The sequence below is a fragment of the Mustelus asterias genome, chromosome 19, assembly GCF_964213995.1.
Source record: "Mustelus asterias chromosome 19, sMusAst1.hap1.1, whole genome shotgun sequence".
NCBI lineage: Eukaryota > Metazoa > Chordata > Chondrichthyes > Carcharhiniformes > Triakidae > Mustelus > Mustelus asterias.
In genome coordinates this window covers 38,406,972-38,421,705 of record NC_135819.1, presented here as the reverse complement: position 1 = coordinate 38,421,705, position 14,734 = coordinate 38,406,972, and the positions used below count along the sequence as shown (strand labels likewise).

The 14,734-nt window shown below is 45.0% G+C and overlaps 1 protein-coding gene across 1 annotated transcript in view; it reads left to right on the top strand.

Annotated features, from left to right (window-relative positions):
• The first annotated feature begins 2,087 nt into the window (after positions 1-2,087).
• Positions 2,088-14,734, top strand: part of ptpro (protein tyrosine phosphatase receptor type O) — a 126,166-nt gene continuing 113,519 nt past the window's right edge. Inside the window, exons 1-3 of the mRNA XM_078234604.1 lie at positions 2,088-2,135; positions 3,075-3,354; positions 11,274-11,435. Coding sequence (XP_078090730.1) covers positions 2,088-2,135; positions 3,075-3,354; positions 11,274-11,435 — 490 coding nt within the window. The remainder of the gene's footprint in view (positions 2,136-3,074; positions 3,355-11,273; positions 11,436-14,734) is intronic.

Genomic DNA, 14,734 nt, shown 5'->3' with positions numbered 1-14,734 from the left:
GAAGAAAGGCATGAGGGTCGTTGCTCCTTTGGAGAACTGGTGCAGAAACAATGGGCCACATAGTCTCAAAAACAATTGAGATTCTCTGTATGCTGCTTTATCCCATTTATTGCAGCCGCATTATTATACATTTCTGTGCATCTGAATAATGGGCATTTGAAAATACCAACACTGGAAATGTCTGTTCATAGTATCCCTACAATGTAGAAGGAGGCCTTTCGGTCCATCGAGTCTGCACCAACAACAATTCCATCCCATCCCCTATCCCCGTAACTCCAAGTATTTACCCTAATTCCCCTAACCTACACATCTTGGCACACTAAGGGGCAATTTAGCATGACCAATCTACTTAACCCACCCAACTTTGGAGTGTGGGAGGAAACTGGAACCCCCGGAGGAAACCCATGCAGACACGGGGATAATGTACAAACTCCACACAGGCAGTGACCCGAGGCTGGAATTGAACTCTGGTCTCTGGCTCTGTGAGGCAGCAGCACTAACCACTGTGCCACCGTGCCGCCTGTATCTATCTCCGGTAGTTCTCATTGGCTAAATTTCCAAATGCAATGACCAAGATTTTAACTCGATCAAAACCAATCCACTTGCTTAGTATTAAAGGCTGGCCTGATATCACTTCAAGTACTATTTTTTAAGTGTATGCAGTAATCCCCAAGCCTCGTAATAGCTTCTGCAGTGGCTAAATGGAGCTGCCTGAGCCCTCTGCTAAATTGTGTCCGGGATCAGTCTTCATTGGTGTGAGTTGTGGATTGAGATGTACAGCAGCTGCAGTCTGGGTTCCCTGCAAGGCCCCACTTATGTCGATTTGCTGCACAAAGGCCTTGGTCAGTGCGGCCACAGTTGAGGAGTGACCAATGTTGGCGTGGCAGATTGCAGCCGGGTGGGCAGGCTGTGGAGTCACTGATGACGAAGAGGTCTTTAATGGTGGCATATTGTTTCCATTCCTGCTGCCATAGAGCCCCTGCGGTTATTCCTGGGCATGGTGGTCTTAGCCATACAGGTTGGTGTGACCCGAGGCAACCAACGGGTGAATCGGTAAGATCCTTGTGTAGCAGAAGGCATAGATGGAGGTAGACCTTCTCAGGAACTTTCTTGTTGCAATCTCCCTCCTTATGTGAGGGGCCTGGGGAGTTGAGCTGATCGGACGGTATCCAAGATGATACACATTGTTGTGTTTTATTTTTGCTGGGTATCTACAAGACTGGTATGGGATGAGTTGTATCACACTGGTGCACAGTACACTGCAGTCTAGCAGGCAATAGCAAGAGCTGAGGTTCTTAAGATTTGAGCATCTGCAGCCCATGAAGAGCCATGAAGAGCTTGTTGAGGAGGTTATTTGGCATTTTGGTCTTTGCTCAGATGTTTTTTTCTATGTCAATGTTCGGTGAAGGGTACCACCAAGATAAACAGGATGTTGTTTATGATTCAGTCTCTTGCCATTCAAGGAGAAGTTGAGTTCCCTCTTGGCGCTGGCATTGTGGGGGTGGAATATATTTGAGACTGTTTGTTGCTGCTGGGTTGAAGGCACAATGTCTTACAGTATAGACTCATAGAATCCCTACAGTGCAGAAGGAGGCCATCCGGCCCATCAAGTCTGCACCAACTCTTCGATAGAGCATCTCACCCAACCCAGCCCCTGCCCTATCCTTGTAACTCATACATTTACCCGACTAATCCTCCTAACCTAACACATCCTGGTACACTAAGGGGCAATTTAGCATGGCCAATCCCACCTCCCTGCACATCTCTGGGGTTTGGGAGGAAACTGGAGCACCGGGGGGAAACCCACACAGACACGGGGAGAATGTGCAAACTCCACACAGACAGTGACCCAAGACTGGAATCAGACTAGGTCCTTGGCGCTGTGAGGCAGCAGTGCCAACCACTGTGCCACCGTGCTGCAGGTAGTTGGTTGACTCTGAGTCTGAGAAGCACAGCAGATACCATCAGCACAGATAAACTCTCGAGATAGCATCTCATTGATATAGGGATTGAAAGAGGTTGGGGCTGGAACAGATCCCTGGGGAAGCCTGTTGGGCTATTTCCTCTAGGTGTTTGTCTCTTCACTCATGTACATCCTGAACCGTCTGTCTCGGAGTAACAGTTCAATGGCATCAGTAAGCAACGGACTTTTGAATGGACCTATCTTGCATTAAGTTGATCTTTCTCTACACCCTAGCTATGACTGTAACACTACATTCTGCATTCTCTCCTTTCCTTCTCTATGAACGGTATGCTTTGTCTGTATAGGACGCAAGAAAAACACTTTTTTCTGTATGTTAATACATGTGACAATAATAAATCAAATCAAATCAAAGAGCTCTTGAGATTTGGACAAGGAGACCAGTGTGTCAGACTATCTTGTATGCTGCAGTGAGATCGAGAAAGACAGCGCCTGTTTTGAGGCAATTCTCAAACCCAGTTTTAAAGCAGGTGATTAGGGAAAGGACCTGGTCACATGTGCTTTGCCCTGGCTGAAAGCCAGCCTGTTCAGCTTTCAAGATTTTCTCCACCGCTGGTTCTATCCACTTCAAGAGAAACAGGAGAGAAATGTCGGGTTCCCTCCAAACCTTCAATATTCCATCTGTAAAGAAAAATGCCCTCTGTTATAAATGCTTTTTAAAATCTAAATAGCTGCTGCTTTATGTTTGTTTCAATATTTTTGAATGAGAAAAAGATAGTTGCTGTTGAAATGGAAGCAAACGGCTTATATTTAGGGAAGAAACCCCCATTGCAACATAATTCCATTGCGATAATCTGTTCCAGCGCACAAGAATCTGTCCATTGTCCTTGACCTAAATTTTCCAGCTCTTTGATTCCATCTGACATGTATATAACTGGGCATTGCCGAGCGAATACTGTTCTGAGCTTTTTTTCCTCTCCTTGCACGCGTGTTAAATGTGATTACAGCTGAATAAATATTTTCTTTTTCCGGGTCCTAATTATTTCTACGGGCTGGGCACTATTCCTTTAACCATTTAGTTCAACCCGACTGTTTGCTCGTGTGACAAGAGCCATCTTAAGGGTTTCATTCTTAATTATTACTCTCCCTCCAGACTGCTGCTGCAATCTCTGCCACTGTTAGTGATGACAACAAGATCATAGTGTCGCTCCAGCCATCTGATGTCACCAATGGATCCTCGCTGTACTATGTGAAAATAACACAGTCTGTCAACCTGACCAATTATAAACTCCAGTTCAAAGACTTCAACAATACACTGCCTCCTCCTGTGGTCTTCAACGCTTCTTACCACGGGATCTACTACTTAGTGACCCTCCTGACTGGAAGCTCAAAATCAACTGTTAAGCCGGTACATTTAGTTGCTGTACTAACAAGTAAGCAACTCTTTTGTTGTTGTTGTTACGTTTTATTATACTTGTCAATAAGTTAAACAGAGGTTAATGGATGCCCAGGAATGTGCCACCTCTTTGGGAGGTTGGTATTGTAGACCACACGAGTGAAATGTAGGGCAGGATTTTCATCTTCGAGGCCGGTAGCGGGAAGTTTCCCAGTTCAACATTCCCAAAGTGACAGCAAAGCCAGTGCTCTCATTCCAGGGGACCGGGAGGTAGCTGGAGTCCAGTATGCCATCATTGGAAAGAGTTTGGTGGCAGCCGGCTTAGACGGGCTGATTAATGGGTCTGTCTTGTGCTCCAGCACTTCACCCAGTTACAACAAAATCAGTAAAATTATTTTTAAAAGCCCTCTAGCCCTCACTTCACACACTCTCCCTGCCTATTCGTGTAAACCCGTGCCACCTCATGGATTCCATATACTGCCCCCCCACCCCCACCCCATGGCCTCTCATACTCTCTGCTAACCTAAGCTCACCTCCCCCAACCACCATGGCCCCTCTACCTTCCATGTCAACCCATGGCACTTCCATGCCCATTTAGCAAGTATACACTTTGTACAGAATGCAGAACCCTTTAGTTACAATACCATGTGAAAAAGCTTTTTTTAAAAAGTCTAAATTCATTAAAAAATCATAAAATTTATGTTATGACAGCTCTATATAAGTACCAACCATCCAGAGTGTTTAAGGTATCAATAGCATAAACTGCAAACGTTTGAAATCTCTTTTATCTTGTGTAAGTGAATATTGTGTATTTGACAGAGTAGATCAGAGAGAAAGGTGTGCCAATCAAGTGATGTTTTCCCTGGGGCACAAGTGTTTCAACAGAGTCATTGATGTCTAGGCTTAGTCAAACCGCATTAAGTATTCTTAGTAAATTACATGAAAATTCTCTATATGAATATATTGAAGGGAAGGATCAGTCTACGATTTGCTTAATCATCTTTAGCTTTATTTTGCTAAGTTTTGCTTACATTCTCCAGGTAATGCATTGGAAGGTGTAATGGCTTGTTCAAATTGACAGCATCTTGATTCCTCTGTCAAGGACAGCAAAGAAACAAAATTCAAGTCTAATTTACACATAATTCATGACTTGTCAACTAGTTTTGTGTGACTGACATATTTGTTAACATTTTTTAGAAATCTTAGTACATTTGGGAATTTTGGAGTTTGTTAACTGGTTTTATATAATGATCAATGAACACACTTCCTGCTCATGTTTTCTTCATGTGGCTTGATGTTTCAATTAATAGTCACTAGATCAGCACACAAAACTAATTTACACCCAAAATGTTAACTCTGTTTCTCTCCACAGATACTGCCAGACCTGTTGAGTTTACCCAGCAGTTTGTCTTTATTTAATGTTTAACCAATATTAAATTAAGGTTGGGGCTGCTTCCATTTGCAGACAATAAATTCATTGGATATGTCGTTACCTGTACTATAGGGATCTTCTTTAGAACTTCTAAACTGAAATGGGAGAAAAGTATAGTAATATAATTCAGGCCAATATTTGTCCATTGGATTCGACAGATAAAGGCTGCATGCCAATTTGAGCAACTGCAACTTCAGAATGTGTCTTTTCCCTCTTGCAGCTGTTAAATCTGAGGCTACCTTACCCGCTTTACTGAATGAAATATCTCAAGAATGGCATCAAATGTTTGAAGGACCAACACCTGTACAGGGTAATTTAAGGAGGCATCCAATATTTAATCTCACAGGTCCCTTAGCTAGTGCTGTACAGAAAAATGAACCGCCAACAAGACATCTCTCTTTGAATACAGCTGTAACACAAGAGTGACGGATGTGGGCTCACACCTCAGATTTACCCAGTTGTCAGGTACAAGGTTGGCACCTCACAATGCCAGGGACCCGGGGTCAATTCCAGCCTTGTGTGTGGAGTTTGCACATTCTCCCTGTGTCTGCGTGGGTTTCTTCCGGATGCTCCGGTTCTCTCCCACAGTCCAAAGATTTGCAGGTTAGGTGGCTTGGCCAGGCTAAATTGCCCCTAAGTATCCTAAGATATGTAGGTTAGGTGGATTGGCCAATGTAAATGCGCAGTTACGGGAATAGGGTGAGGGGAGGGCTTGGGTGGAATGTTCTTTTGGAGGGTCGGTGCAGACTCGGTGGGCTGGATGTTGTCTTACTGCACCATAGGGATTCTATGGTTCTACGATGGTAATGTTTCATTAAGAGGAAGGGAAACCCTTGGATGTAGCTGCTTATTGCAGGTTGGTATCGGAAGCCTAAAAAGAGAGCAAGAGTAAATCTGAAGAGGCGAGAAAATAAAATATTGTGAAGTGGTAGAGATTAAATCCCCCAACCTGAGGAGGTGGGTTAATCTGGATATCTGCGCAATGTCTGATTTAAAGAATCAAAAAACTAAGATTGTGATTCACAAGCTGAGGGATCTTTAGGTTTAAACAAGATATTCAGTTAATTAATAACAATTATCAAGTGAAACTCTGAAACATTGCCAGGAGGAAGTATAGCTGTGAGGAAGAGAAAGTGACAAAACTAGATAAACTGGATGTCTGCGCATCAAATAACAATCAAGAGTCACAGGGGGTGATCTTACCAAAAAAGGTGCTGAACGAGCATGAAAACGGGAGAGAATTGCACCAATTATTTCAGTGAGTTTTCAGACACAATCTTATGGCACTTAGTGCAAAACAAAAAGGCAAAGTATGATTCATACCAGTAGAGGGAGTGGACAGAGTCCATTCTTGCTGGAAAGCTGGCTGCTCGCACTAGAGGATGCTATGACGCATGCACAGATCTCTCTGTTCTGTGCAACAGAACACAGAGAGATCATTCAGTCAGTCCCCACCCCCCCTGATATTGCTTGCCCCCTCCCCCTAATCCCCAATCAGTTGGCCTCTCTGGCCGTTCGCCCCCCCCCCCCCCCCCCCCGCTTGGATATCGCCCGATAATCGTCCCCCCACAATACCCATCCTGGACAATTACTTTGCTCGATACCTGAACAAATCCTACCCACCTCCACCCCACACCACATGAACAAGTGGTGACTGCTTCAGCCACTCGAATGCATCCTGTGCTCTCAGGTCAGGTGCACATATTATCCTAACCTGCACTCTAAGGCTACACGGTTAGCTTGGACCATCAGAGTTAGTGTTCAAAGTCTGAATGGCCACAATGCAAGGAGTTCTGAATGCCTCCCTCAGTGACTGTCCCATACCCACCTCTCACAATGGGATCCTCTTAATTTGCCCAGTTACCCAATTATTTCTCACTCTCAGTTTAACTTATAGACTGCATCCGAGGGGATTAAAATTTCAGGAACAATCAGTGGTAATGTCAGGATTTTGTGATCCTTGACTGAGCATAATTGCTTCAAATGCCAGATTCCAAGCGTGGCAATGGAACTGATGCTGATTGATCTCAGCTGTGGAAGAATGCACAAACCTGAAATGCATTTCCAAATGCGTGGTCAATTTCTTCACCTCCCCACCCCCAACCCTCATCCCGCTCACCACATCAAGTGCTTGTGTACTTCAATCCATGCTGCCTTACACCCCCCTCCCCAATGGAGTCCTTATGCCGAGGCTCCCCTTGGTGCTGCACTCCCCATCCCCAACATTGGGGCCGTTTTTCAAGCGTCTCACTGAAAGTCAGCCTTGAAGAAGCCACTTTGGACACTTGCCTGTGACCTCACCAAGAAACCACAGCAGAAGCCACTTCTTTGCATTCTTTTAGGGGATCCACATGATCGCTGCACTAAGCTGTGTGCAGTTACCTCCAGGTCCCCCTCGAGATTCAGGTCATCAGGTGTTGGCCTTTTAAAAGCAGTTGACAATCACAGCATTCTAAAATCACGATGACATGGGATTCAAATCTGACATGGGGGAATGATTCTGCCCTGCGGCCGCAGGAACGAAAGGCAAATTTATTAGCATTAGGTTCTTGACGCTTGACGGCAGAAATGAAATGCGCCATTGATAGGGGAGGGGATGATCGCCTCCTGGATGTGCGCTGGAGGAAAATGCGACTAGGGCCTTCTCCGATCTTGCCACTGAACCTGCCTGTCACTACCGGGCATGGGAAGTGCCAACTGAGGAGTGGCCACTGGCAAAACTGACTCTAATTGCCACGCCACGGAGGCACAGGGCCAGATACTGTTTCAAACGTACAAAGTCTCGGGGTTTCTGAGGAACATTTACTTTGCATATCTTTACACAGAGCCGATGGATGGAATTTTCCTGTCCTGCTCACTATGAGAATTGTAGCAGGTGGGAGCGGGCCATGTAAAGATCCGTTGACCTTGGGCAGGGTTTTCCGGTCTTGGGGTGAGCCTAGCAGCCCTATGTGCCAAAAAGCTGTGCTGCTGCCATCACCATCTCTTAGATTTCATTACTTTCTTGATCCATTAGTGAGATTGCAGTGTGATATTGTGCTTGCATCAACATGTAATTAAGGTCACATTCGAAAATCAAAGTGTTGACAAAAGCTCTCTTGACTGCCAAATTAGTGCCTACCAATTATTATTCAGTAATGCAACTCAACCTGAAAATAGTTGATCCTAATCAGTATGTAATGTCCTCCCGCCCCGTGCCTGAATTGCTCACAGATAGAATATTGTGCTGTCTTCTGATAAAGAATTCAATATTGACTCCATCAGATTTTTCCATTTTGAAATATGGAAATGCACAGTAACTACAGTAAATATTCATGTTTCCAGTCAGCCATTTTTTTCACTGGAAATGCCCGATGCAAAATTCTCCGTTGGAGGTCTAATCGTACTGGCTTGTGCATGTGTGACTGGTTTATATTTCCCATGGTTTGCTGTTCCAGTCAGCCATCATTTAAAATCAGGATCAACATCAACACATTGGTATGTTTGACCTCATTACATAACCATAATTGTTACAATGCAGTAAAAGGCCATTTGGCCCATCCTGTCTACACTAGCTCTCCAAACGAGCATTGTGACTTAGTGACATTCCCCTGCTTTTCCCCGAATACCACTGCACATTGTTACTTTTCAAATACTTATCTAACACCCTCTTGAATGCCTCAATTGAACTTGCCTCCACATCACTTCCAGGCAGTGTTCAATTCTGATTGTCGCACTACCAGAAGGATGTGGAGGCTTTGGAGAGGGAACCGAGAAGATTTTCCCAAGATGTTGCCTGGTATGGAGAGCATTAGTTATGAGGAGAGGTTGGAGAAACTTGGTTTGTTCTCACTGGAATGACGGAGCTTGAGGGGCGACCTGATAGAAGTCTACAAGATTATGAGGGACATGGACAGAGCGGATAGTCAGAAGCTTTTTCCCAGAGTGGAAGAGTCAATTACGAGGCGGCATAGGTTTAAGGGGCAAGGTTTAAAGGGGGCAAGATCTTTACACAGAGGGTGGTGGGTGCCTGGAACTCGCTGCCGGGGGAGGTGGTGAAAGCAGATACGATAGTGACTTTTAAGGGGCGTCTTGACAAATACATGAATAGGATGGGAATAGAGGGATATGGTCCCCGGAAGGGTAGGGGGTGTTAGTTCAGTCGGGTAGCATGGTCGGAACAGTCTTGGAGGACCAAAGGGCTTATTCCTATGTTGTAATTTTCTTTGTTCTCTTTGTTGAGTGCATTCCAGACCCAACCACTCGCTGTGTGAAAAAGCTTTTTTCTCACATCACATTTGCTGCTTTTGCAAATTGCTTTAAAGCTGCGTCCTCTCATTCTTGATCCCTTTAGGAGCGGGAACAATTTCTCCCTATGTACCCAGTCTAGCCCCTCATAATTTTTAACATCTCTATTAAATCTCCTCTTGGCCTTCTTTCTTCCAAAGGAGAACAGCCCCAACGTATCTATTGAAAACAGAAGTTTCTCATCCCTGGAGTCTTTCTTGTAAACCTCTTCTGCACTTTCTCCAGTGCGTTCACATCCTTCCTATAATGTGGCACCCAGAACTGTACACATATTCCAGCTGAGATCTAACTTGTATAATTTCAGCACGACCTATTTGCTCTTGTACTCTACACCGCTATCAATAAAGCCCAGAATACTATGTGCTTTATGAACTGCTCTCTCTACCTATCCTACCACCTTCAATGATCTATGCAGATATACACCCAGCTCCCTCTGCTCCTGCACCCCCTTTAAGAATTTTATCCCCTATTTTATATTGCCTCTTGTCATAACATGCACTAAATTATATCATTGCTTTACAACTGTCTGTATCGGGAAGAGGAGTGTTGATCAGGCTTCATGCTTTTATTATACGAATAATACAATATATGTTTCAATATTTGAAAAAAAACCACATGCAGTTTGATTAAATTATGCTTAAATGGTACAGCAGTACTGACTGCAATATATTATCTTAGATGGTTAAGTCATAGTTTTGCCGCCTTAGCTTTCCAACAAGTAAATTTGAAATCTTGGCCATACCAGCAGGGGAAGCGATATTGAGACCAGGCTCTGGCAGTATAGAGAGAGGGAAATGTTCTTTCATACAGACAGATCAAAGTAGTCATCCAATTACTTTGGACATTTCCAGAGATCAAAGAAGAGATTGCTTGACACATGAGGATGGAATTTCTTGACCTTTAATGTCAGCCCTATGCCGTGGCAACATTCTTGCTTTGGAGACCGAAGTCTTGTGTATTCAAGCCTCCTCCAGGATTTGAGCACAATCTACCTCGGCTGACACTCCAATGCAGAAATGAGGGAGTGCCGCATTGGCCGATGTCTTGCCTTTCCCATGAAGCATTTTCTGGTCACACCCTCAAGTGGACATGAACGTCAATATTTGCAGACAAGCACAGGAGTAGGCCAAGTGAGCTGGAAAATATTTATCTCTCAACCAACATAATTAAGCCGATTGACTTTGTCTCATTGCTGTTTGTGGAGTTGTGCCTCCAGAACAACAGTGACGACATTCTAAAAGTAATTCATTGGCTGTGAAGCAATTTGGGATATCCAAAAGCACATGAATGGTCTTTTAGGAATGCAAGTTCAATCATTTACTCTTTCTAAAGGTGGTGAGTGAAAAAGCTTAATTAGAAATCACAGATGAAGCACAGCCCCGTTTTCAGTTATTTCTGTAACTTGTTCATGGGATGTGAAGGGATTGCCTGCCCCTAATTGTCTCTTAAAAGGTTGACTTCTTAAACTGCTTTGATTCGTGTGGTTTCGAGGCACCAGTCAGGTGCCTGTCCTGTTAGGGAAGAAATTCCAAAATTTTGATCCAGGGACTGTGAAGGAATGGCAATATATTTCCAAGTCAGGATGGCATGCGGCTTGGATAGAGAACTTGCAAGTGGTGGGGCTGTTGCTCTGGGTGGTAGAGGTTGCAAGTTTGGAAGGTGGTTTATATTTACAAAATGAGTACAGCAGTGACTGTTTTACAGGCTGCTATTGTCTTACTATAAACCTGTTCCATTAGGTGTCCCATTTAACCAGAATGGCCCAGTGGTATTATCGCTAGACTATTAATCCAGAAACTCAGCTAATGTTCTGGGGACCTGGGTTCAAATCCACGGCAGATGGAGGAATTTGAATTCTATAAAAAATATCTGGAATTAATAATCTACTAATGACCATGAAACCATTGTCACTTGTCAGAAAAACTCATCTGGTTCACTAATGCCCTTTAGGGAAGGAAATCTGCTGTCCTTATCTGGTCTGGCCTACATGTGACTCCAGAGCCACAGCAATGTGGTTGACTCTCAACTGCCCTCGGACAACTAGGGATGGGCAAAAAATGTCGCCCATGTCCCACGAATGAGTTTTTAAAAATCTATCCGGATTCTTTATGGCAGTTATGAAATCTGATTTAAGAACTCCTTCCTTGATGCACTTTATCTCCAATGGAGCTATGTTGCTACTCGTCAACTTGTGTATTATGATAGTTTAACTATAACCCCTCCTCTGTCTTTGCTAGAACCACTCCCAGTCAACAGTGTGGCTATATATGACTACAAACTGTCCCCACAAACTGGAGTCCTATTTGACATTCAATATCCAAAGCAGACCACCAACTTTTTCTCAAGATTAAAATTAAGCTATTTTGAAGGCAATTATTATCGATCATCACTCCATAAAGGTAAGAAAATATCTCTGATTTCTGGTCAGTGTGTTTGCCATGGATAATAGAATTTTCTTGAGTTAATTGTAGATTTTGATCCAAAGGTATATAGAGATTGTAACTGAATTGCTAATCCTTGGACCAATACCTTCCAACATATTTGCATTGGGCTGGGTTTTATGCTCCCCATCCATCAGGTTTGAAGGTGGGGCGGGGGGGAGGGGGTGGGGTGATGGGGGCGGCTGATAAAATCCAGCAAGTGGCATTCCCACCATCTACCCTGCCCCTGACTAGGGGAGAGAACCTCCTTTGTGGGTCTCCTGTGCCCATCAGAGGCACCCCCACCTTCCAAATCACACTTGCCCCTTGACTGTTTCTCCCCCAACCCCCCCCCCCCCCCCCCCCCCCCCCCCCACCCCCGCCAACTTCACCCACTCACCTCTCAAAACCAGTCCCCAGCCTGAGGCCTACCAGCCTGAACCCCCCCTCCCCCCAAATACACTTCACCTTCATGCCAGCTCTAGAGGTGATCTCCATTAGGGTCCGCCTGTAGTTCCAGTATTGACCACCACTGTTGCCTGGCTCTGCAGGGCATACACAGCTGCCAGCCATCTGATTGGTCAGCATCTCTCTGAGGCAGGACCTCCATTCCCCAAGGGGCAGAAATCCTGCCTCCAATCTAGTAACGGCCAATTGACCGTTAGGTCACAGCAGCCGTTCCTGCCGTGGAAGGGCTCCCACCAGTCTTTTAGCCGGGGGTTTCGGTGACCATGGTGTCCCAAAATTGAGTTGCAAGAGGTTTCATTTGCATGGATATGGGGAAAAAGTTGGCATTTGGGACTAATTAGATAGTGCTGTCATGGTAGATGCATGCCAGTGGGTTGCAACCTTGGTACAGATCAATGACGTTTTGAAATGAAATTCGAATTCCCAGTTATGAACAGATCACGCATCAAGATTTCACATTTTAAAAGGAAAATCTTTTGACTGATGAAAGGAAAGAACAAGCACTATTAACATAACCGAGTGGGCACGATTCTTTGGCCTCCCTGAGGCATGTTTCTGGGCAGTGAGAGACAACATGCCTTTGGCCAGCAGCAGGATCTTCTGGTTCCGCCACTGTCAATGGGATTTCCCATCCCAAGCTGCTGGGAATCCCAAGGCAGGGGTGTGCCATTGGTGGCAGGAACAGAAGATCCCACCAGCGTGAATGGCCGGAACGTTCCGGCCTATATCTCTTCCCACAAAAGCAAACATCTGAACGGAACTCTTCCCCTCATTCTATTTTTAAGTTCAGACCTGACTCCATTCCCTGTTACAGATTCTTCAGAGCGTATCCACTACACCTGAATCCAAATCACAGTGTGCTTCAGCCCCCGAGGATTCACTCCGATTCGCCTTATCTCCCAGTCTGGCATAGGCATGGGATGAATTTTCCCATTCCGCCCAAGGGACTCAGAGCAGGTGAGGAGTGGACCATGGAAAGGTCCATTGACCTTGGGTGGGATATTCCAGTTTCAGGGTGAGCGCAGCTGGAAAATCCCACCCATAGACTTCCTGAACTCCCTCTGTCTGCAAGGATTCCACCACTGATCTCTTCCACAAGCTTTACTTGACAGATCTTGCAATCTATAATATTTCATAAATTTGGACTATTCATCCCAAGCATGGACTTTATGCAGTGTCCAAACACCTCCCTCCCACCCTATTTCTGCTGATCCTTTCACCCACTTCAACAGCTTCCAGACTGATTGCCCTCCCACACACTTGGAGTCAGCTGAGATATATTAAAACAAAACACCCTGCCCCTCTGGGCGGCACAGTGGTTAGCACTGCTGCCTCATAGTGCCAGTGACTGGATTCGATTCCGGAATCAGGTCACTGTCTGTGTGGAGCCTGCACGTTCTCACCGTGTCTGCATGGGTTTCCATCGGGTGCGCCAGTTTCCTCCCACAGTCCAAAGATGTGCGAGTTAGGTTGATTGGCCATGGTAAATTGACCCTAGTGTCAGGGGATTAGCAGTGTAGATATGTGGGGTTACGGGAATAGGACCTGTGTGGGATTGTGGTCAGTGCAGACTCAATGGGCCAAATGGCCTCCTTCTGCACTGTAGGGATTCTATGATTCTCTCAACCCATCTCCATGGCAAAATGACTATTAAATCTTGTAGTCCTGAGGGATTCTCTCAATAACTACCCACAGGCAGGCATCAGGGAATACAACACTTTATTCAAGGTCTTGTCACACCACACTCCGGGCAGATCCCCAGCAGCTCACCCCACACCCAAGATCACATGACCTATTCCCTTAAAGGGGCTATGCCCCAGTGACACATACTGTTAGTTTTCAGTTAGAAATGCAAATCAATTATCTTTAACTTTAAAATTTCCCTTTGATCAGAAAAGTATATGGATACTTCAAAATCTTCCCTTGATTCCTAGTTATCTTCAAACCCTTCTCTGATCTGGAGAAATCACATGAATAATTGAACCCCCACCTCCTGGTTTACACCTTAATGTCAGACTCTTTTCTGAGATACTCCACAGAGACCCTGTCTCCTCAAGAGATATTCAGAGAGGACACTATAACCCTGGGGTGAATACTCTGACCACCAACACAGTAGGACTTGCTCTTTGATCTACACCTCCATTCCTGATGGGTAAGCCCTTAAACCAGCATAACATTATCAACCAAAAGATGTCTCACTGAATTGTTACAGCGAAGAAGAAGGCCATTTGGCCCATCATGTCTGCACTGGCTGCCTGAATGAGCAACTCATTAGTGCCATTCCCTAGTACTCCTGAAACATCAATTAAATCTCACACTTCTAACAAGGCCTAATGACCTCCTGTGCTGGATAATTCAATGTAAGTGGTCTCACAACACTAGGTTAAACATCAACATCAGATGATGAAGGAGCAGCGCTCCAAAAGCTCATGATTCACAATAAACCTGTTTGACTTTAACCTGGTGTTATGAGATTTCTTATTGTGCCCACCCCAGTCCAATGCCAGCATCCCCACATCATGGCTGCCATCGACACCGCACACTGTCGGCTCAAAGTGGACCCCACTCATCTGATAAAGAGAAGTGCTCCGAAAGTTCGTGATTCCAAATAAACCCTGTTGAACTTTAACCTGGTGTTGTGAGACTTCTTACTGTGCCCACCCCAGTCCAATGCCAGCATCTCCACATCATGGCTACCATCAACACAGCAAACCGTTGGCTCAAGGTGGACCCCATTCACCTGGCGAAGAAGCAGCGCTCCGAAAGTTGGTGATTCCAAATAAACCTGTTTGACTTTAACCCGGTGTTGT